General features: G+C 39.3%; 1 protein-coding gene across 3 annotated transcripts in view; it reads right to left on the bottom strand.

Annotated features, from left to right (window-relative positions):
- The window catches only part of LOC134213570 (putative uncharacterized protein DDB_G0288537), an 816,291-nt gene that overhangs the window by 237,442 nt on the left and 556,935 nt on the right, over positions 1-21,914 (bottom strand). For all 3 annotated transcript variants that reach the window (XM_062692739.1, XM_062692740.1, XM_062692741.1), the window contains one exon: positions 20,899-21,051. In XM_062692739.1, the coding sequence (XP_062548723.1) occupies positions 20,899-21,051 (153 nt within the window). The remainder of the gene's footprint in view (positions 1-20,898; positions 21,052-21,914) is intronic.

Raw genomic sequence — 21,914 nt, 5'->3', positions numbered from 1 at the left:
AAAGAACCGGATTTGATCCAGAAAGTTTTAAAATTCGCTGAAGTAACGATTGCAAGCTATTTATATTTTAAATAACCTTTTCATTGTATTTTCCTGAACATCAAACATAAGCTCCGCTATTGTCTCATTACAGCATCTAAACATTACTGTCAAGAATACTCATTTGCGCCGCAACATACTTTCATCACATTCAAGTCGTCACGGTCACCCCGTCGCCATTATTAAAAATTACTCTGTTTACCGTGCTGAAATAGGACAATCTCGGCACAAACCAACCCGGGACAATGTTACAAACGATTGTTTACAATGAAGCACAAAGTAAACCTCCCGCAGCAGCACACAGTCAGTCAGGAGGAGTCGTCCCTTTTCCGTTTGATGTGTGTCGTCGTAGTTGGTAATCTTGCAACACGATAGCTGCTGACTAGCTTTTACTGCATTCGTCGACGAGCAGCAAGATTGAATCCTTCGTTTGGACCGGCCTTTGTAGAACGATAGCTAGGGAGCACATCCATTTGACATTAACGTAAACAGAGGAGTTATAAATTTAATACATTGCGCGTTACACAGGAAGTAATGTGCAGTGCACTCTTTGAATATTTATCGCATGACTCAGACCGAAGAACGAACCGATCTGCCCGATGCCGGAGTTGGATCCCCTTTTGCAAACGAAGCTGTGGTGTTTGCTGAGCTAGTGGATGTAAAGGTGCCGGCAATCAATTGGCCCTTTCTCCTGGACTTGGTTCGCTATGCCTGGGCGCTCCCCCGAAGGGCTTGCACACGAATAGATGATGGCGCTTTGATATAAATTTAAATTGACTCTAAAATGACGGTAATCAAAATCACTGACGATGCGACGGTGTGCTGTACGGGTTGATTCCCAAACCTTTCGAACACACTCATTCGCGCGCTCGCCTCGACATCTCAACAACCGTTGGTGCAGATCCAGCGAAAGAAATATCAGCTGGAATTATTTATTCAGTACACGAACCATTTATGGCGGAACAAGCGCACCTCGACGAACACGTTTTTGCGCGTGGGAACACGACGTAAAGTATATGAGTTATTGGTTATAAATTTTGCTCGACTCTGGCTGGTTCTTCGGCGCGATGTTGTCGATATCTTCAGACTCAAGAAGTTGGACTTTGGCCGCTTCAAATACGTTCCGAAGCTAGTTGGTCACAAAAGGCCTCCCATCTGCCCCGAGTTGGTGACGCATCTCAATCGGCTTTATTCAAACAAACCCGTGGAAATTTCACATTTTATCACGCAATCACCACTTATCACATCCTTCGCTTCGGTGTGCGGTGATGTGCTCATTAAAATAATTCCTAGCCCGGAGTGACTGCCGATAATGACGCAGGCGGCCCAGCACGGACCTTTCCAGCCGAAGCTTCTCGATAAGTGTTCAAGAAGAATGTATATGGATGGTTGGTGGTTCAATTCAACTAAGTGCGCGGGAGTCATTCACCGCGACGTCGACGATGGTCTATCCCGGACGGAGAAGAATAATAAGTTTGTGCTAATGCAATCGTAGAATAAAGTTCTATCAGTTATACATACAAGTCAAAGGTAAATTATGGAAATATTACAACAGTACAAGCATACCAATGTCGAATCGAGTCTATATTTTTGAGATATTGACTTAAAAATGAGCAACAAGAATTCTGCCTCATGGTCTATGATAAACAATATTGGAATTCGAACGAATTTTGATATCCCCAAGTTATTTTCCCTTGTTAGGGTCACCATCATATTTATAAACCCGGTGGAAGAACCCGCCACAGCTGTATCACGCGGCACACAATAACTCGCTACACACATGCACAGAATGAATGACAAGATGGATTTTTATTTGCGGTGATTGACCGATGGTATGCAAATCATGAGCCTACCACCCGTCCAGCCGCCCGCTCAAAGCTCCCGGTCAGGTCTCGAGGAAACGGTGCTTTAACAACAACTTTATATTTACAAATCATTAAAAGCGCGTCGTCGTCGCCTTCGTCATTGCTGTTGCGGTAGAGCATCGATTCGAAGGAAAATCTCCTGGAGTCGATCGAGGAGTGCACTCCTCCGCTGCGTTTTATGTGCATTTCGAAGCGAGTTGGAACAGCACGTCGCGTTGCGCCGCATCGGTTCTGATACGATGCCAGCCCGCCAGCCAGCCAGCGTCTAATTTTGTTTGTCGATTGGTGGTTTATTGGTGTGGGATTAGTTTTCTCGCACCCAGGTGCGAATGCTCGGTCATACCGGTGCGGTGCAGAGGAGTGAGTGCACTTTTAATTGAACGAATCCGATTGAACTCCGTCCAATCTAGGTGGACATTTGGTTATGCAGAATTAGAATCAATATGTGCACAGTTTAAGTGAATATGTAGGAGGGGAGCCTCTAATGAAGTTATTCCGATACAATGAATAATTGACAGAACGATTATTAGATCCAGTTTAGAATACCGATTGGGTCATGTCAACGTGATATTAGCGCAGTATGTTATGCTGATTCGAATGCTGATCGTATGGTTTATAAACCCAGCCAGCGGATTTCAGTTCCAGCGGTTGTGTGTATCACAACCTACCAAAATCTGAATAAGAACTGAGCAAATGCAAAAACTGTTGCTCTATTGTATTGCTATAGGTCTAATACAATATTTGTATGAGAATCAAGCAATTTCACATATGCCCAGATCTTATTCAGATATTACGTAGGTTCTTATACATAATCGTAGAAGAAAGCAAAAAATGGTGATTGTGGCTGACCTGAGAGATGCGAACATTTTACAGCATAAATAATAAATTAATTACTAAAATATTTCAATGTAAAACTTTCAGAATTCATTCATAATGAGCTCGTAAGTTATAGCCAAAATACTATATTTACAGAAAAAAAACGCGTGAAAAAGAGTCATTTATTCCTTGAAACTCATCCTAAACTGATTTGCTCATTCGACGCAGAACTCTGTCCCATTGTTTCTTATTTAAAATTGGTCAGATTGGTATGTTCGTGTATGTCTTAAACCTTAACCGATTTGCTTGAGACAGATTGGAATCCTGGGATATTGGGATAAAAAGTAGCCAGATATGACTATTGACTCAGAAGCTATGGCCAAAACGTAATTTTTATACGCTTTTACGCGCTTCTCAATACTTTTGAACGAACGAGAAAGGCATCATCTATGTGGCTTAATTAGGGGATTTAAAAATATGTTTGGAAAGAAATGTTTTTATTTGTTTTTCAACAAATAATGGTCAGCCCTCTTAATTTTTGTGAAAACTTGCTTCAAGAGGCTTCGGCAGATTTTGTTTTATTATTGTCAGGGGGTTTTTGTTGACCAAATTTTATGAAATTTGGCCACAATATTCTTTGATATGCAAAGAATGTTTAGGCCAAATTTGAGCATGATTTAATTAGTTATAGAAAACCCCCTGACAATAATTGAACAAAACCTGCCGAAGCCGTCATTTCCCCTATATATTTTTTAACAAAAAAATATGCAGTAATTGCTTTGTTTATATGATCGAATTCTTGCAAAAAATCATGCAGAAATTTATCACTCGGAATCTGTGTCAAAAGGTCGAAAGGTCAAAAGGTCGAAAGGACAAAAGGTCGAAAGACATAGGAAAAATGGTCAAGGGAACAAAATAAGAAAGGACAAACGGTCGAATTGAAAGAAAGTCGAAAAATTATAAAAGGTTGAAGGAAGAGAGGATTGAAAAAATAACTGGATCAAAAGGTCGAAAGGATAAAATATCGAAAAGACAAAAGGTTGACAGAGCAAAAAATAGTCGAATAGACAGATATTGGAGGTTTGATTCTATGTGGGCTGTTCTTACGAGTAATGCCTTATGTTTTAAATAGACGCTATTCTTTAGGGTTCACTTAACTCTCTAACATAAATTTTTTTGTTTTTGCTCAAAATCACTACTTTGCTTTCCATAACCGATTTGAACACTTATTAGGCAAAAAATTAAAATTCGCGGTGCATAGGTTTTTAAAATGATATATTCCAAATGATCATTTTAATGAAAATGAGTGAAGGACTAGTTTCAGGAATTAAAATTTAAGTACATAAAGCCTAGCAACACTGAAAATATTGATTTGACAATATACCTCTTAATAATACCCTATGTTTGAACAAGATGAAAATTCAACAACGAAATATTATCAGGTGAAATACAAATAAACATAAATGTTCAAAAGAATGGTTGATTAACACCTTGCAATTCGCTTCATTTTTGCAATTTCTTCCTTTTATCCCATCCCTTTTGACCGTTCCACCTTTTGACACTTCTAACTTTTGACCTTCGATTTGTTGACCTTCAAGCATTTGTCTTACAACCGTAATTTCTATCTTTTGTTCTTTGGACCTTTCGTCCTTTCGACCTTTTGTCCTTCAACCTTTTACCTAAGATTATTTGTTTCATCCTTTTGTCCCTTAGACCTTTTGACCTTCGACCTTTTATGCTGCAACCATCATTCTCTAACAAATTTTATATAGAAAATGGTACATCGAACTATATTCACCATATAAGGTTGGTGTCTTGGCTTAATGCGAGAAAGGCAGTATCACTACTCGGTGAATTAAGTTGGGTTTTAATCTTCATTTAAGAGATTTGGAGGTGGGCCTCATTGCCGTGCGATTAGCGACGTCAATCGTCTAGACCAGTGTTTCTCAACCTGGGGTACATGTACACCTGGGGATACCTACCTGATCTAAACAAAATGTTGAATAATATGTTTGGAATATGCTTTTGAACTGATATCTAGAATCAAAAGCCTTTTTTCAGAGAAGACTCCTTTCAAGAAAGTCGGAGCCTTCTTTCAAGAGGCTCAGAAGGTTCTTTTCAAAATACTCGGAAAGCTCCCTTCAAGAGGCTCGGAAGCCTACTTTCAAGAGGCTCGGAAGGTTCTTTTCAAAAGGCTCGGAAAGCTCCTTTCAAGAGCCTCGGAAGCCTACTTTCAATAGGCTCGAAAGACTACTTTCAAGAGGCTCAGCAGCCTCCTTTTAAGAGGCTCGGCAGCCTCCTTTCAAGAGGCTTGGAAGCCTCTTTTCAAGAAGTTCGGAAGCCTACTTGCAAGAGGCTTGAAAGCCTCTTATCAAGAAGCACGGAGCCTTCTTTCAAGAGCCTCGGAAGCCTCCTTCCAAGATGCTCGGAAGCCTCTTTTAAGAGGGTCGGAAGTCTTATTTTAAAACGCTCGGAAGGCTCCTTTCAAGAAAGTCGGAAGCCTTCTTACAAAAAGCTCGGAAGCCTCCTTTCAAGAAACTCGGAAGGTTCTTTTCAAAAAGCTCGGAAAACTCCTTTCAAGAGGCTCGGAAGCCTCCTTGCAAGAGGCTCGGAAGTTTCGTTTTAAGAGGCCCGGAAGCCTACTTTCAAGAGGCTTGGAAGCTCATTTGAAGAAGGCCGGAAACCTTCTTTCAAAAAGCCCGGTAGGCTCCTTGAGGCCTCCCTCCAAGAAGCTTGGAATTCTTCCTTCATAAGGCTCAGAGGTTTACATTCAAGAGGCTAAGAAGCGTGCTTTTAAGATGCAAAAGAAGCCTCCTTTTAAGGGGCTCGAAAGCCGCCATCCGAGAGGCTTGAAAGCCTCTCTACAAGACGCTCAGAAGTATTTTATCAAGAGGTGAGGAACCCTACTTTCAAGAGGTCCAGAAGCTCCTTTCAAGAGCCTCAACCTTCTTTTAAGAGGTACCGGAAGCCTACTTGCATAAAGCTCGAAAGGCTCCTTTTAAGAGGCTCGAAAACCTACTTTCAAGTGGAACGGAAGCCTCTTTTCAAAAGGCTCGGAAACCTCTCTTCAAGAAGCTCAGAATTCTTCTTTCAAGAGGCGTGGATGCAAAGGAAGCCTCCTTTTAGGTGGCTCGAAAACCGCTATTCAAGAGGCTCGGAAGCCTCTTGTCAAGATGTGCGGAAGCCTGCTTTCAAGAGTTTCAGAAGCTTCTTTCAAGAGGCTCGGAAGGCTCCATTCAAAGGGCTCGGAATTATTCTTTCAAAGGCTTGGAAGCCTATTTTCAGGAGGGGGTACCTCAATTCATGCGAAAGTTTGGAGGGGTACCTCTCAAGTACCTCGAAAGTTTGGAGGGGTACCGCATGTGCTGTGGTGTGTGGTTTCGATTCCCGCTTAAATAAGAAAAAAAAACTTTTCGTAAGGCGAAAAATACTCCACTGGTCCACTGGGTGTTGTGTAAATGTCCCATCTGTTGTTCCATGCTAGATGTTAAGTGTTCAGTCTGTGCGACCTCTGGTTGAAGACGGTGTTTCTGTCTTTAGATTTGCAGCTCGAGGCTCATCTCTGAATAGCAATTCGGGATCTTTTTCCGTAAACTCGAGTAAATTCCAGAAATTATTTGTGGAATATCTACAGATAATCTGCAATTCCATCTGCAACTATCTCCGGTTTACGAAAAAATGACGAGATAAAAAAAGGGAAAAGATGCCTTTCAATAGGAAATGTTTTTTATGTGCCAAGTTTCAATAGCAACAATAAGAACTTGGAAAAATCGGAAGTTATAAAAACATATTTATACTTCAAATATATACCAACAGCAGTTGGTATAGAAAATGTCAAACCAATTTCCACACAAAAATCCATGCCAGATATTGCGAAATTCGCATAGTCGAAACAACTCGGCTTTTTTCGATTATGATAGAAATTCTGTAGAAAAATCTTTCATTTGAGGAAAAGAAATTTAAATCACTTTCTTAAGAAAGGCAAAAAATCATTAGATTTTGACAAATTTATGAATATGAAACATACTTCGAACTATGGAGAAGTTCTTGGTCTTTTGAAGCTTTTCGTGAAGTTTATGAACTCTCATGCCAACAAAATCAAATTTTGTCATTTCTTCTCACATCTTCAAAATCAAATTTTGACATTTCTTATAACATTGTTTTTTAATTTTTTCACACATTTCTTCTCACAAAACACAATAATACAGTAGATAGGTTTAAGGCAGGCATTTTCGTCTTTTCGTTATAGTCTCGAAAACCAATAAAAGAGACACTTTTTTGCCATACTCATACGTATTAAATGGTAAACTCAGGCGAAACGTTCTGCTAAAGTGGAGTTCTAACAAATCTTCTTCTTCTTCTTCAATGGCTCTACATTCCAACTGGAACTTGGCCTAGCTTTTCAACTTAGTATTCTATTAGCATTTCCTCAGTTATTAATTGAAAGCTTTTCTATGCCCGCCATTGCATGAGTATGTATCTTGTGTGGCAAGTACAATGGATACACTATGCCCAGGGTGTCGAGAATGTTTCCAACCCGAAAACATTCTAGACCGGACCGAGAATCGAACTCGCCATCTCCGGATCCCACGCCTTTGCTCGCTAGGCTACTGGAGACCCCGACTTCTAACAAATGGACGTTGCTTTCTTTAGTTTTGGCCTTAGTTATTGCATACTTTCATTCCCTGCCATCGAATTGTGGCGTTTCTATAGAGAATGGAGGGGCAGATATGTAAATATCTCATGACATCTCACATTAAAATTGAGAAGTTTAGTCATACAAAGTTGATGCACCAATGCACAAATGTACCATGCATCTCCATTAGGGTGCCAATGGAATGTATGGGAAAAAAATTGTCATCGAATTTCAAAAAAACGACATTGCTCACAAGTTTCATTACCCCAAAATATGACCCCATGCAAAATTTGAGCTCAATCGGACATGATTTAGGGGTGCTCAAAATTAATCAAAATTTTATTTTTTTTCCATTCTAGGTTTTTCCATTTTCATTTCCAGTATTTATTTAAACTTTAGAAGTGAAAGCAGTCACACTTTTTATTATTATTATCTATATACATAATCTTCTATATATCTTCTTCTTCTATATACATAAAAATGAATTTCTGTCTGTCTGAAACTTATAGACTCGGAAACTACTGAACCAATTAGTGTGAAAATTTGTATACAGAAGATTTTTGGGGCCGGGGAAGGTTCCTAAGATGATTCGAGACCCCTCCCTCATTTGGAAAAGGGGGCTCCCATACAAATAATACATAAATTTCTTCATAACTCGAGAATTAATCAAGCAAATGGAACCAAATCTGGCAAGCGGAGGTTTTGGAAGGGAAGATATGTTTTTAGGGTGGTACACAACCCCCCCCCCCCTTCTGGAAAGGCGGCCTCCCATACAAATGTAACAGAAATTTCGACATAACTAAATAACTAATCAGAGTGTAAATCGATTTCAGGCGAAACGAAGTTCGTCGGGTCTGTTAGTTTTTCATACAATTCTGACGACTGAACTTCATTTCTGATTCGATGGGAGATTTATTCGACATCTGCAAGAAGTATAAACCAAAGAACCAGTTGGAGTCCTTTGGCATCAAAAAACAAAAAAAATATTTCCCCCTTGTGAGAAAAAAAAACTATCATGTCCGATTCAGCTCAAATGTTGCATAGAGGAATATTTTTAGCTACGAAAACGTTTGTGTATCTTACGGTGGTAAAATACGATTAAAAAAAACTTCATCATCTGAAAAAAAGTTCCAAAAATGTTCTAAGAGAAAAAATCGATTTTTTTTTTAATTTTTTTTTAAGTCACTTCAGATCTAGAAGTTTTATGCAATTTTAAGTCATTAGGCATCTAAAACAAAAATTCGTTTTTCGACTTTTCCTTTGGTCTCCCCTTGGGAAAACTTTCATTTGTAAAAATTTCAAAAATGTGATGAATTTTAGGCACCCCTAAATCATGTCCGATTTTACTAAAATTTTGCATAGGGGGATATTTTTGGTTACGAAAACGTTTGCGTATCGCCCGGTGTTAAAATTCGATGAAAACAATTTTCATCATCTGAAAAAAATTCAAAAGGTCCCAAAAATATTCTAAGAGAAAAAACCGATTTTATCAAAAAAAAAAAAAATTTTTTTTTAAATGACATCAGATCTTGACGTTTCATGCATTTTTAAGTCATTTGGCATCAAAAACAAAAATTCGATTTTCGACTTTTCCTTGGGAAAATTTTCATGGGTAAAAATTTCAAAACTTTGATGAATTTTAGGCACCCCTAAATCTTGTCCGATTGAGCGACTTCAACGTCCAAAAACCGACGAACAACCTCTATTTTGTGACCAAATAATCTCGGGCATTTTCCAATCAATCAACTATCGCCAGTCAATTTCCATAGTCCAAAGCAACTAATGCAATATATGAGCATCATGAATGCATTTTTTCTTCTCATTCTGCCATCCAATGTTATAAAAAACGGGATTTATTTTATCACAATATTCCACTAGAACAATTAATTGCATACTATTCGGCAACTCCGGTCGTAGGAAAATCATTTTAGTTTTGTTAAATGTCTTGGCTGGGCCCCAAGCAACTGTACATAATTTGGACCCGATTGATTACTTCCTCGCTTTCCGCATCGTGTTTGAAGTTTGTGTGGAAATTAGTATGAGTAAACGTATATTTTAGCATTTTTATTTCTAGAGGTTTCAGTTCATCGTAAACCGAGTGGCACATTGGGTTATATAACCCAAAAGATGCCGAAAAACTTTGCTGAAGAATGTTCATTGCTGAAACGTCCACGAAAAAAGTTATAATGCTAAGATTGGTTGTTCAAACCATACGCAAAAAACCGTTTATTCTGCCAGCACTGTCGAACAACGTAGACTAGTAATTTAACTGAGTGTTATTTTATTTTTTTTTTCTGACTTTCATTGATATTTTTTTACGATTTTCGTTGGGAAATTATTCCTTGGAAACTTTATCCGAATGTCCTAAGGAAATTCTTCCAATTTTTTTTCGGAATATACTTCCAATTTATTCCCAGAAATACTTTCAGAAACTCCATTGGAAATTCTTCTTCATTTCTTCGAGAAATTCACCGGAAATTCGAGAAATTTTTCCCCAATTCTTTCAAAAAAAATTCTAATTAATTTCCACGGGAAATTCTAATACATTTTCTTGAAATATTGTTCGGAATTTCCTAAGCAAAATGTTTCGAATTTTCCCGGGAAATGATTATGATTTTTATTCTCTGGAGATTTTTGCTTCACTTGTTTTCGGAAACCCCTCCGAGTGTCCTTTCCGAATTTTCGAGGGACATTATTTTGAATTTCCTCGGAAAACTTTTCCAAATTTTCTCGGAGCTCTAATCCCAATTTCAACGGAAAGTTCTTTTTATCTTTCTCGAGAAAATCTTTCGATCTTTTTCGAGAAAATCTTTTGATTTTCATAAAAGGGGATTCTTCCACTTTTTTACGGGGATAAACTTCGACTTTTACCGAAACATTCGCCCGATTTTCCGCAGAGATATTTTCCGAGTTTTCACGGAAAATTCTTCTGATTTTTTTTCCAAATTTCCTCGTGAAAATCTTCTAAATTTTCCAAGAATTATTATTCCTTATTTTCTGGGGGAATTCTTCCAAATTTCCTCGAGAAATTCTTCCAAATATTCTCAAAAAACTTGTCCAAATTTCCAAGGGGATATACTCCGAATTTTTTTCAAAACTTCCAGTGGAAATTCTTTGAAATTTCCTCGAGTTTTTTTTTTCAAAATTTCATTAAAAAATTCATCCAAATTTCCCCAAGAAATTCCTTTGATTTTGTTCTGATATATCTTCCGAATTTCCTCGAAAAAATCCAAATTTTCTAGGGAAATTCTTTTAAATTTCTTAGGAAAATTCTTCCAAATTTCTTCCAAGAAAAATATTCAATTTCTCATGGGAAATACTCCTGCAGAATTTTCACACCAAGCTATTTCATGGTTCAACACAACAACCACCTCTCACCAAGGGGGAAAAGACGGTAAAACCCCATACGCTCGGTAACGTGTCATATTCGAATGTCTGATTAGAATTACAAATAGGAAATTCCATAAACCAGTCAGTAAGGTAGGTGGAGGAGTATTTTTCCGCTTGGTTTGCTACCAGCTAATGAAATCAGACAGTCCGCAAGCCACATCCATTAGAAATTAAATTCTTCGGGTGGTTTGTGGTGGCGAACCAGAAATATTCTCTGGTGATTAGACGGTTCAAAAATATTCCATTATTCTTCACACAACAATTACGGTTGGCAAGGTATGCCGAGTATGGTTTAACGCTGGCTGATAGACTCTTACGAAGTAGATGAATGCCCTCCCACACAGAACGTTATCCCACACTGTCACCGCAAAGCATTCACAAACTAATTTTTCACAATTGAAAAAGTCCATTCACAGTGACTCAAAACGAACAGTTCATGGCACAGAGCACACCTGTATAGCATCACCGTCTAGCTGCTTTCTTTCAAAGCTCATTCTTTCCCCGCCTCGTGCCACCAACGGAACGACTTATGTTACCCTGCTGTACGGCAGCGAGACACGGTCGGATAGAATCAGCTCATCAGCTCCATCATTCCGCATTTAGGCATTACTCGTCGTCAGTTTTGCTCATTCAGAAATCAGAAAGAAGTGACTCCCGCACCGAGACTCTGCCCGGCTTGAACCACGTGAATACAAAAAAAAACTCAAAAAACCACAACAAACGACACAGCCACGGTAAGAACTCGGCATCATAGTCGAGTGAAATAATAATCCTTACCATGCACAACACAAGGTCCCACCATGACGATGAATGCTACTCCCGCCTGTGAACTGTTCTGGTTTTCTTGTGTGTATTTTCGGTTTCGACTCCGGGTTTTCTTCAACTCCCCCGTTGCAACACGTATACCAGAACCGCACCGCTCGAGCTCTGGGACGCGCGATATGTGTGGGTGGTGATGCAGCCTCGGAGGAAGCTCCCCCCCACACCATTTTGTAACCTCATGCAGCGAGCGAAATGACATTTTAACGTACGACTGATAATAAAAACACAACACGTCTTTCCTCATGTTTGTTTGGCTTTCGGTGAAGAAATGAGTTTGCCTGCAGGCGGGTTGTGTGAGCCGCCGAGAGTGCGAAATTGTGCTGGCGAAGAACGAAACGGTGCAGATGTGTGCGAGCAGCCAGCGAATGGTGATTTGTGGATTGTCATTTCTTGTTTCAGATTGTGTCACGAATGGAACATCATTTTTGTGAAGCTAAGTTTCTTTTTTTGTTTCGGGAAAATTGAAAGAACTTTAACCCTCTAGAGCGGTACTGTTTGATAGTTTAAAAAAACTCGAACGAGCTTCGAACGAAAAGTTTACACTTTGAGGAATAGCTTTATTTGAAAGAGACAATATAAATACAAAAAGACTAGAACTGACAAATTTGTGAAAGTTGTGCAAAGATGCCATGCGATAGAGTATATACTTAACAAAAATCCACAATAAAATAAATGCTAATACGAAGAGATTGTTGTAATGGTGAGCAAACTCCCAGTGTCACGTATAATAAAAGCCGCATCTGCACGAACCCCATAACTTTTATGATTTTCTTTATTATCGAGCCCACATCACTTACTTCAAAGTACGCCACATTTTTTTGGTTTTATCTCAATTTATTGACACTCTAATTGACATTAATTCATTTAGTTTTATCACTCGTTCAATTTGCCCGACTCACAAACCGGCAATTCAACGTTATGATATGAGTCGACGGAAACAATTCCCCCCTTGTTTATCTTAGCCACTTTCCTGTCACCTCTAACTTAGCAGATCGGCTATCATATTCGTTCAGCGCCTCAGACTGTGCAACCAAGCGCTAGATTTGCGGAATCATTCTGCAATGAAGGCATTAAGCCAGCACGCGTGGGTGATCCACTTCAAGTGCAACGAACGATCCCCCCGATCCATCGCAGCCTCTGCTCCTCCGTTGCCAATTCCCTTCCATATTGGATCTATTTTATCGCGTTATCATCGACTCAATTTAAAAAACCATATTTATGTTTCTCCTTACTGTTGGTGCTCGTTAAGAAGCCTACCACTACTGCGGATGGGGACCGGTCGGCGCAGTGGTCAGCGTGGGCGTCCTGTCTCTACTTGGTGGACGACCCATAGTCGTTAGTTTTAAGCTTCTCAGACAAACGGCGCACAGTACGGTGGTTGAGAGGCAAAAATCAAACGCATTTCTATAAATGCGTTTTGAAACTTTTAATAAGAATAAGTTTATTAAAAAATTAAAAAATAGAGCTTCGATTAGTTATTAGAATGAAATTTATCTCGTCAAACATGGAACAAATTTAAGACACTCCAGAAGAATTTTCTAAAGGAATTCGGAAAAAAAAATCTACAAAAATTCGGAAGAATTTTCCAAGAAAACTCAGAAAAGTTTTCCAACGAAATTCAGAAAAATATCTCAAGAAAATCCAAAAGAATTTCCTAAAGAATAATTTACCAAGGAAATTCGGAATAATTTCCAGAAGAATTCGGAAAAATTTCCCAATAAAATTCGAAATAATTTCAAAAAGAAGTTTCCAAGGATATTCGGAAAAAAATCCCAAGAAAATTCGAAAAAAAATTCCAAAGAAAATTCAGAAGAATTTCTCAAGGAAATTCGGAATAAGAATTTTCCAACTGAAGTCAAGAAAATTCAAAAGAATTTCCCAAGAAAATTCAGAAGAATTTTCCAAAAAATAATTTCCCAAGGAAATTTGGAAAAAGATTTCATGGAATATTTTCCAAGGAAATTCGGAAAAGTTTCCCAATAAAAGTCGAAACAATCTCCGAAAAGAATTTCCCAAGGAAATTCGGAATAATTTCCCAAGGAAAATCAGAATAATTTTCCAAGGATAATCAGAACATTTTTTTTTAATTTCCCAAGGAAATTTGGAATGAAATTCGAAATAATTTTCAAAAGAATTTTCCAAGAAAATTCGGAACAATTTTCCAACAAAATTCGAAACAATTTCCCAAGAAAATTCTGAAGAATTTCTCAAAGGAATTCGGAAGAATTTCCCAAGGAAATTCAGAATAATTTTCCAAAAATAAATCGGAATAATTTTCCAAGGAAATTCGAAATAATTTCCAAAAAAAATTTCTCAAGAAAATTCGAAAGAACTTCCCAAGGAAATTCGGAAGGATTTCCCAAGGAAATTTGGTAGCATTTTCCAAGCCGTTTCGGAAGAATTTCCCAAGGAAATTCTGAGGACTTTCCCAAGGAAATTCTGAGGACTTTCCCAAGGAAATTCGGAGGAATTTCCCAAGGAAATTCGGAGGAATTTCCCAAGGAAATTCGGAGGAATTTCCCAAGGAAATTCGGAGGAATTTCCCAAGGAAATTCGAAGGAATTTCTCAAGGAAATTCGAAGGAATTTCTCAAGGAAATTCGGAGGAATTTCCCAAGGAAATTCGGAGGAATTTCCCAAGGAAAATCGGAGGAATTTCCCAAGGAAAATCGGAGGAATTTCCCAAGGAAAATCGGAGGAATTTCCCAAGGAAAATCGGAGGAATTTCCCAAGGAAAATCGGAGGAATTTCCCAAGGAAAATCGGAGGAATTTCCCAAGGAAATTCGGAGGAATTTCCCAAGGAAATTCGGAGGAATTTCCCAAGGAAATTCGGAGGAATTTCCCAAGGAAATTCGGAGGAATTTCCCAAGGAAATTCGGAGGAATTTCCCAAGGAAATTCGAAGGAATTTCCCAAGGAAATTCGAAGGAATTTCCCAAGGAAATTCGAAGGAATTTCCCAAGGAAATTCGAAGGAATTTCCCAAGGAAATTCGAAGGAATTTCCCAAGGAAATTCGAAGGAATTTCCCAAGGAAATTCGAAGGAATTTCCCAAGGAAATTCGAAGGAATTTCCCAAGGAAATTTGAAGGAATTTCCCAAGGAAATTTGAAGGAATTTCCCAAGGAAATTCGAAGCAATTTCGAAGGCAATTCGAAGGAATTTCCCAAGGAAATTCGGAGGAATTTCCAAAGGGAAATTCAAGGAATTTCCAAAGGGAAATTCAAGGAATTTCCAAAGGGAAATTCAAGGAATTTCCAAAGGGAAATTCAAGGAATTTCCAAAGGGAAATTCAAGGAATTTCCAAAGGGAAATTCAAGGAATTTCCAAAGGGAAATTCAAGGAATTTCCAAAGGGAAATTCGACGGAATTTCCCAAGGAAATTCGAAGGAATTTTCAAGGAAATTCGAAGGAATTTTCAAGGAAATTCGAAGAATTTCCCGAAATTCGGAAGAATTTCCCAAGGAAATTCGAAGGAATTTCCCAAGGAATTCGAAGGAATTTCCCAAGGAAATTCGAAGGAATTTCCAAGGAAATTCGAAGGAATTTCCCAAGGAAATTCGAAGGAATTTCCCAAGGAAATTCGAAGAATTTCCCAAGGAAATTCGAAGGAATTTCCCAAGGAAATTCGAAGGAATTTCCCAAGAAAATTCGAAGAATTTCCCAAGGAAATTCGAAGGAATTTCCCAAGGAATTCGAAGGAATTTCCCAAGGAAATTCGAAGGAATTTCCCAAAGGAAATTCGAAGAATTTCCCAAGGAAATTCGAAGGAATTTCCCAAGGAAATTCGAAGAATTTCCCAAGGAAATTCGAAGGAATTTCCCGAAAAAAATCGATAGAATTTCCCAGGGAAATTCGAAGGAATTTTCCAAGGAAATTCGAAGGAATTTCCCAAGGAAATTCGAAGGAATATCCCAAGGAAATTCGAAGGAATTTCCCAAGGAAATTCGAAGAAAATTCGAAGGAATTTCCCAAGGAAATTCGAAGAAAATTCGAAGAAAATTCGAAGGAATTTCCCAAGGAAATTCGAAGAAAATTCGAAGGAATTTCCCGAGGAAATTCGAAGGAATTTCCCGAGGAAATTCGAAGGAATTTCCCGAGGAAATTCGAAGGAATTTCCCGAGGAAATTCGAAGGAATTTCCCAAGGAAATTCGAAGGAATTTCCCAAGGAAATTCGAAGGAATTTCCCAAGGAAATTCGAAGGAATTTCCCAAGGAAATTCGAAGGAATTTCCCAAGGAAATTCGAAGGAATTTCCCAAGGAAATTCGAAGCAATTTCCCAAGGAAATTCGAAGCAATTTCCCAAGGAAATTCGAAGCAATTTCCCAAGGAAATTCGAAGGAATTTCCCAAGGAAATTCGAAGGAATTTCCCAAGGAAATTCGAAGGAATTTCCCAAGGAAATTCGAAGGAATTTCCCAAGGAAATTCGAAGGAATTTCCCAAGGAAATTCGAAGGAATTTCCCAAGGAAATTCGAAGGAATTTCCCAAGGAAATTCGAAAGAATTTCTCAAGGAAATTCAAAGGAATTTCCCAAGGAAATTCGGAGGAATTTCCCAAGGAAATTCGGGGGAATTTCCCAAGGAAATTCGGGGGAATTTCCCAAGGAAATTCGGGGGAATTTCCCAAGGAAATTCGGGGGAATTTCCCAAGGAAATTCGGGGGAATTTCCCAAGGAAATTCGGGGGAATTTCCCAAGGAAATTCGGGGGAATTTCCCAAGGAAATTCGGGGGAATTTCCCAAGGAAATTCGGAGGAATTTCCCAAGGAAATTCGGAGGAATTTCCCAAGGAAATTCGGAGGAATTTCCCAAGGAAATTTGGAGGAATTTCCCAAGGAAATTCGGAGGAATTTTCCAAGGAAATTCGGAGAAATTTCCCAAGGAAATTCGGAGGAATTTCCCAAGGAAATTCGAAGGAATTTCCCAAGGAAATTCGGAGGAAATTCGGAGTAAACATGAATCGTGATTAAAACCAAATTAAAACCTTTTTATTAATCTCTACCGAAAATCAAATCATATTGATATATATGAATCATATGTACAGTTATTTGTTTTTCGTTGCATTCATAATTCAACATCCAACATTAGACATTTCTGTCACAGGTACCGCCTGATACAAATGGAGATACACCCAGGGGTACATGGACCCCAGGTTGAGAACCGTAGTGGATTCTGCCTTGACGGTGAGTTCGACTTTTACAGATACGAAACAGAGTATGACATTATATACATCAGTGTCCATTTTGAAGTGTAGTAAGTGGCAGACCTAATAAGTGTGTAACATAAAAATAGCATTTGTCCACCAACGCAACCGAATAAATGTTACGGTAATGTGTCAGCAGGTAGACTCAAGCTATATCAAAACTAATGTCAATGTTCTACATAGATACTTTGGAAGACAAAAATCGATAAACGACAAAAAATGCATGGCTTGTTGCACTTGCACTCCACGAAAGGCGGTACTCTCTTAAGTGAGGTTTAATGGAAAAATGGTAACTAGGAAGTTTCTATAAAAACATGTTTTTTTTTTAAATAAATTGTAGCTCCCTGAAGAAGGCCAAGACCACAGGCCGAAACGTTGGAAATTAAAAAAAAACTTAACGTCTCAATTCTTTCGCCAGACTGAAAAGACGTTAGTTCAAGAAAAACTGTGAAAAATGAGAAGTGAGACGTCTTGCACTACTCACTTTTCACAGTGAGAAGTGAGAAATGAGGAGTGAGAAGTGTTGTCTTACATTTCACACCCTATTTCTCACTTTTCAAATGTCCTAGTCGGCTAAATGTCCTAGTCGGCCAAATGTCCTATTCGGCCGGATGACTTTTTCGGTCAAATGACGTTCGACCGGATAGGCTTCAACCAAATGTCATATTCTGCCAAATGTCTTATTCGCCCAAATGTCCTATTCGGCCAGATGTCCTATTCGGCCAAATGCCCCAATCGGCCAAATGTACTTTTCGGCCAAATCTCCTATTCGGTCAAATGACTTATTCGGCCAAATGTCTTATTCGGTCAAATGTCCTACTCGGCCAAATGTTTTATTCGGCTAAATGACTTATTCGGCCAAATGTCTTATTCGGCCAAATGTCCTATTCGGCCAAATGTCCAAGTCGGCTAAATGTTATAAGCGGCCAAATGTCCTATTCGGCCGGATGACTTTTTCGGCCATGTGACGTTCGGTCGGATGGGCTTCAACCAGATGTCATATTCTGCCAAATGACTTATTCGGCCAAATGTCCTATTCGGCCAGATGTCCTATTTGGCCAAATGCCCTAATCGGCCAAATCTCCTATTCGGTCAAATAACTTATTCGGCCAAATTCTTATTCGGCCAAAAGTCCTATTCAACCAGATGTCCTATTCTGCCAAATGCCCTATTCGGTCAAATGTCCTATTCGGCCGGATGACTCTTTCGGCCAGATGGGTTTCGGCCTAATGGTTTGCTCGGCCTAGTGGCATTCTTCCAAATGGCTTTCGGCCAAACAACCCTGCCCCGAGAATAGGCTGCCTTGGTCTAGAGCTCATCATTTGTCTTCTGCCGAAATTTAAATAATTGATGCTGGCAAGATGATTCTCCATTTACTCTTCCGATCAACTGGAAAATGGTTAAAAATCAATCATTTTTATTATCTCTTCTCGGTATGGCCTTATGACGAATCCACATTTGCTTATTGAAACTAGACCATTTTTCAAACAGATATCAGATAAGAACAGGATTCATCACGTTCTCTTGCTGGACCAACTTTACAGCCTTATAAAAATGTAAAAAAGAGAAAATATTCAATGTTGCCTTTTTTACGTTATCTAGATTTGCCAGCATGTCTAATCTGTTGGCAACTATCTATTCAGTTCATCCCTAATTTGATTTAAACATTCTCAATAATTGGTCTACGTTTTCGGGTGCAGTCAATACACAGCCTTACGAACCTTTCCTCATAAAGCTTTGGTGAGTCTTATCAATTTATCTACATTGTCTTATTTCAGTTTTTTGTGGAAATTAAAGTTTTGTTGGCAAAGATTGGCCAGTCCATAACGTTTCCAGAAAACGGAGGTATTTTGGATTGACATTTCTGCTAGCACTCGGTAAATTTGGTTAGTTTTTAACCCAGAAATTCTACGAATAAAGTTTTAAAAAATTAGGCTCGGGTATTAATGCGTCTATACTTCATAGATTTTTTAACCTTTTGTACCGTAATCCGGTTTGTTACAGGAATACATCGCGATCGCGTTTTTTCGTGTAAAATCTCATCGTTTCACTCATTTAATGAATACTAATTTTATTTCGAAAGTCGTCTCCAATCAATTCATGCTTGACTATAGGAACTTGTTTTGCATCTCTGTAATTATCTAAAATAACTCGACACACAAATGAGTTAAAATCACAGGGGAACAATTTTGGTAGGCTTTTGCCATAAAAATTAACGCACTGTGCGTTGTCGTGTAGCGCTTCGGACAAGCACTGGGGTGACGGGATTAGATCCACAATTTGTCACAGCACACAAAACAAGCGCCCAGTCCGCAGCGGTACAGTTGGTCTGGCACAAAGTCAACAGTAGCGCGCCAAAACAAAGGGAATTTTGCCAACTCCCCCTTCCAATGCCGATTGTGCGACTGTGACTGACCAGGGGTGAATGGTACTAAGGGCCACACGCTAATAGGATGTTCATTAAATCAATACAAAAAAACAATTTAATGCTTTTTAAAATCCGCATTTTCACAGCAGTTTTAAAGAAGAAAATTCGTAAATCAATCCCAACATTTCACTTTCACCTCCATTATAACGCTCATCCGTTGATTTTTTTACGCAATCGTATGAAAGCATTATACATTTTTTATGATTTTTTACCAAATTGTATGTAAAACAAAAAATAATATAGTTCTGAGCCCAATATGTACAAAAATTCAAACATTCATATTAGTCCATCTTCCTTTAACTCGGAGCCGTGGTTCCAGTCGAATCAAATTCCCGCGGACAGAGCTGGACGGTCCGCCCGCGATTCCGCCTCTGTCTGTAGTCGGTGGACGCGCTTGACTGATTTGCGTTGCAAGTGGCACGCCGTTATCACCGTGGACATATCAAAGGCAGTGAATTTTTAATTAAAATGCAAATCAGCTTTTGTCACACACAAACACAGAACGCACTAACGGCGGCGGACGGACGGACGCACGGCTGGACAGTCGGTCGGTGGCGGCACGGTTGATAATCTTTCCAGCTGGACGGTTCTCCCTAACTCCGTGGGCTGGCGTAATTCCAGCTTAGCACTGGCGATGGCGATGGCGACGCTGCTGTGCAATAGAAGCGGCAAAGCGGAATCAGACTGGAACTATCTCCCAGTCAATGTTCTTTCCCCGTTGGCGATGGATTGCGTGGACAATTGAGTTGGAGAGAATCGTTTCTAAGAATCTATGCGCAATTTGTGGTGTGATGTTGATATGAAAATGAGCTTCGCAGTCCAATAGACGTCGAAGAGTATCCGCTAATAGCGTTCGTCCAAGAATGCAACCACAATAAAATTGATGTATGAGGAATGAGCAAGTGCAATATTTGCAAATTAGTATATCGGTATTTATTTACCGTTCACTATTCAAGTCTCATTATTCATAATATGAAATGAATCTGTGGGTTAACCAATCTTGAATCTCCAAATTGTCAAAATATGGAGAAATAATTGTAGAACAGCTCCCTACTTAGATGAAAACAATCTCGCATCTGAGAATTGCATTCACGTGGAACATGATATGCTTGTGAAATTGAAACCCCAACCAATTGACATTTTTATCAACCCCACTTGATCGAAATTGTTCGCCAAAAACCATACTGGGACACACCAGAGTCCCGTAATCTATCGCAAAATCGCCACATTCCAACCGTCAACTTCCAGTTAGCAAACTTATTACGGGTTTGATTCATGGGAAAACTGACAGCCGGACAGCGCGTGAATCCACCGAAATCGGTACTAATTCCGTCAATTATCGAATAATTTCCCTGCAGCATCCGTAGATCTGCCGTCTTCAATTTGCACCACCTGAATCCGAAAAGGTGTAAATTAGCCCACATCTGCCTGACGTCAGTTCGGCTAGTCGGTATATTATGGTACCGAGCGCCACCACCGGACCCGCCAGCTGGTAATGTGTGGCCTTCCTGCTAATTTTTCATCCAATTTGCACTGGAAATCGAGTAAAATTTCATTATCACCCACCACCAATCTATAAATGGTTGGCTCGGTCCGATCCGCTCGGGGAACTGAGTTCACTGCTCTCTCGTCTTATCACGCGAATGTGATCTCCCTGTTTGCTTCTACATACGGCGGCCATGAGGTTTCGATTGGACTTACCTGTGGACTTCCGCTCAGTTTGGCAGCGTAGCTGAGGAAGCTCTGCAGTGACTTTTGCGTTTTGTGCGCCACCCGTCGGAACCGGTGGCACGTTTCCAGCTGATCGCGGCAGGAACTACACACCACTGTTGGGAGACCATCTTTCGGTGTGATCTGTAAATGGAGCAGAAGAATGAGGAGAAAACCGTGAAGGAAGACTGCTATTAGAAGGGTGGTCGGTTGGAAAAGTATTGATAATTGATTCTGGAGTAGCGGCATGGGGGGCACATGAACAGGTGCGATTAACTACGCAGGGGGGAGCACATGGTGGTGCTCATTGTTCGGATCGTCGAAACGAGATATCGCTAAACTGTGGTAGAATTGGTTGAAAATCATTTTTTAACACACGCGTTGACCTTAAAATGATTCAACATTAGCTTAAAACGAAAAAAAAGCTGAATATGTCTAAAACACGATTTATAATTAGTTGCAGCTTGGATGATGAACAAAAATCGTGTCTGCTCATTTCAGATCTGTTTTCAGATCTATTATTTTTCGAGAAAATGATTTTTCTCAAACAAGTTTCATCAAGAAACTGTTATTTTGGGTGCCAAATTGACAGATGACGTTGAGCTGGTCAGCTCCATAACTATAAACGGGAACAAAGAGAGAATTATCTATAAGGGAATCGTGTATGTTGAAAAGTCCATAACTTGATGGAATGTAAATCGGTCAAACAAAAGTGTTGGGGAATCCTTGAATTTTGCTGCGGCCATTACTGCCCATGATCGCATATTTGTAACATTTGCATTTTGGTTGATTTTGTAAATCGTTTGTCAATCCTCCCGACAAACTTAATCATTTCAGGCTCACCACAGATAAGCAAGATAGTAAAGCCTATTTTACTGTTGTGGTATTAGATGCAGTAAATTGAGCTTTCTGAACGATTCACAGGCTTTTTACAAAATGAACAAAAATGCGAGTGTTACAAATAAGCGATCATGGGCAGATTACAACTTGAATAGCCTACCAAATTG

The sequence above is a fragment of the Armigeres subalbatus genome, chromosome 2 (assembly GCF_024139115.2).
Source record: "Armigeres subalbatus isolate Guangzhou_Male chromosome 2, GZ_Asu_2, whole genome shotgun sequence".
NCBI lineage: Eukaryota > Metazoa > Arthropoda > Insecta > Diptera > Culicidae > Armigeres > Armigeres subalbatus.
The sequence above is the reverse complement of the archived record's forward strand: the minus strand, read 5'-3'. Positions and strand labels throughout refer to the sequence as shown.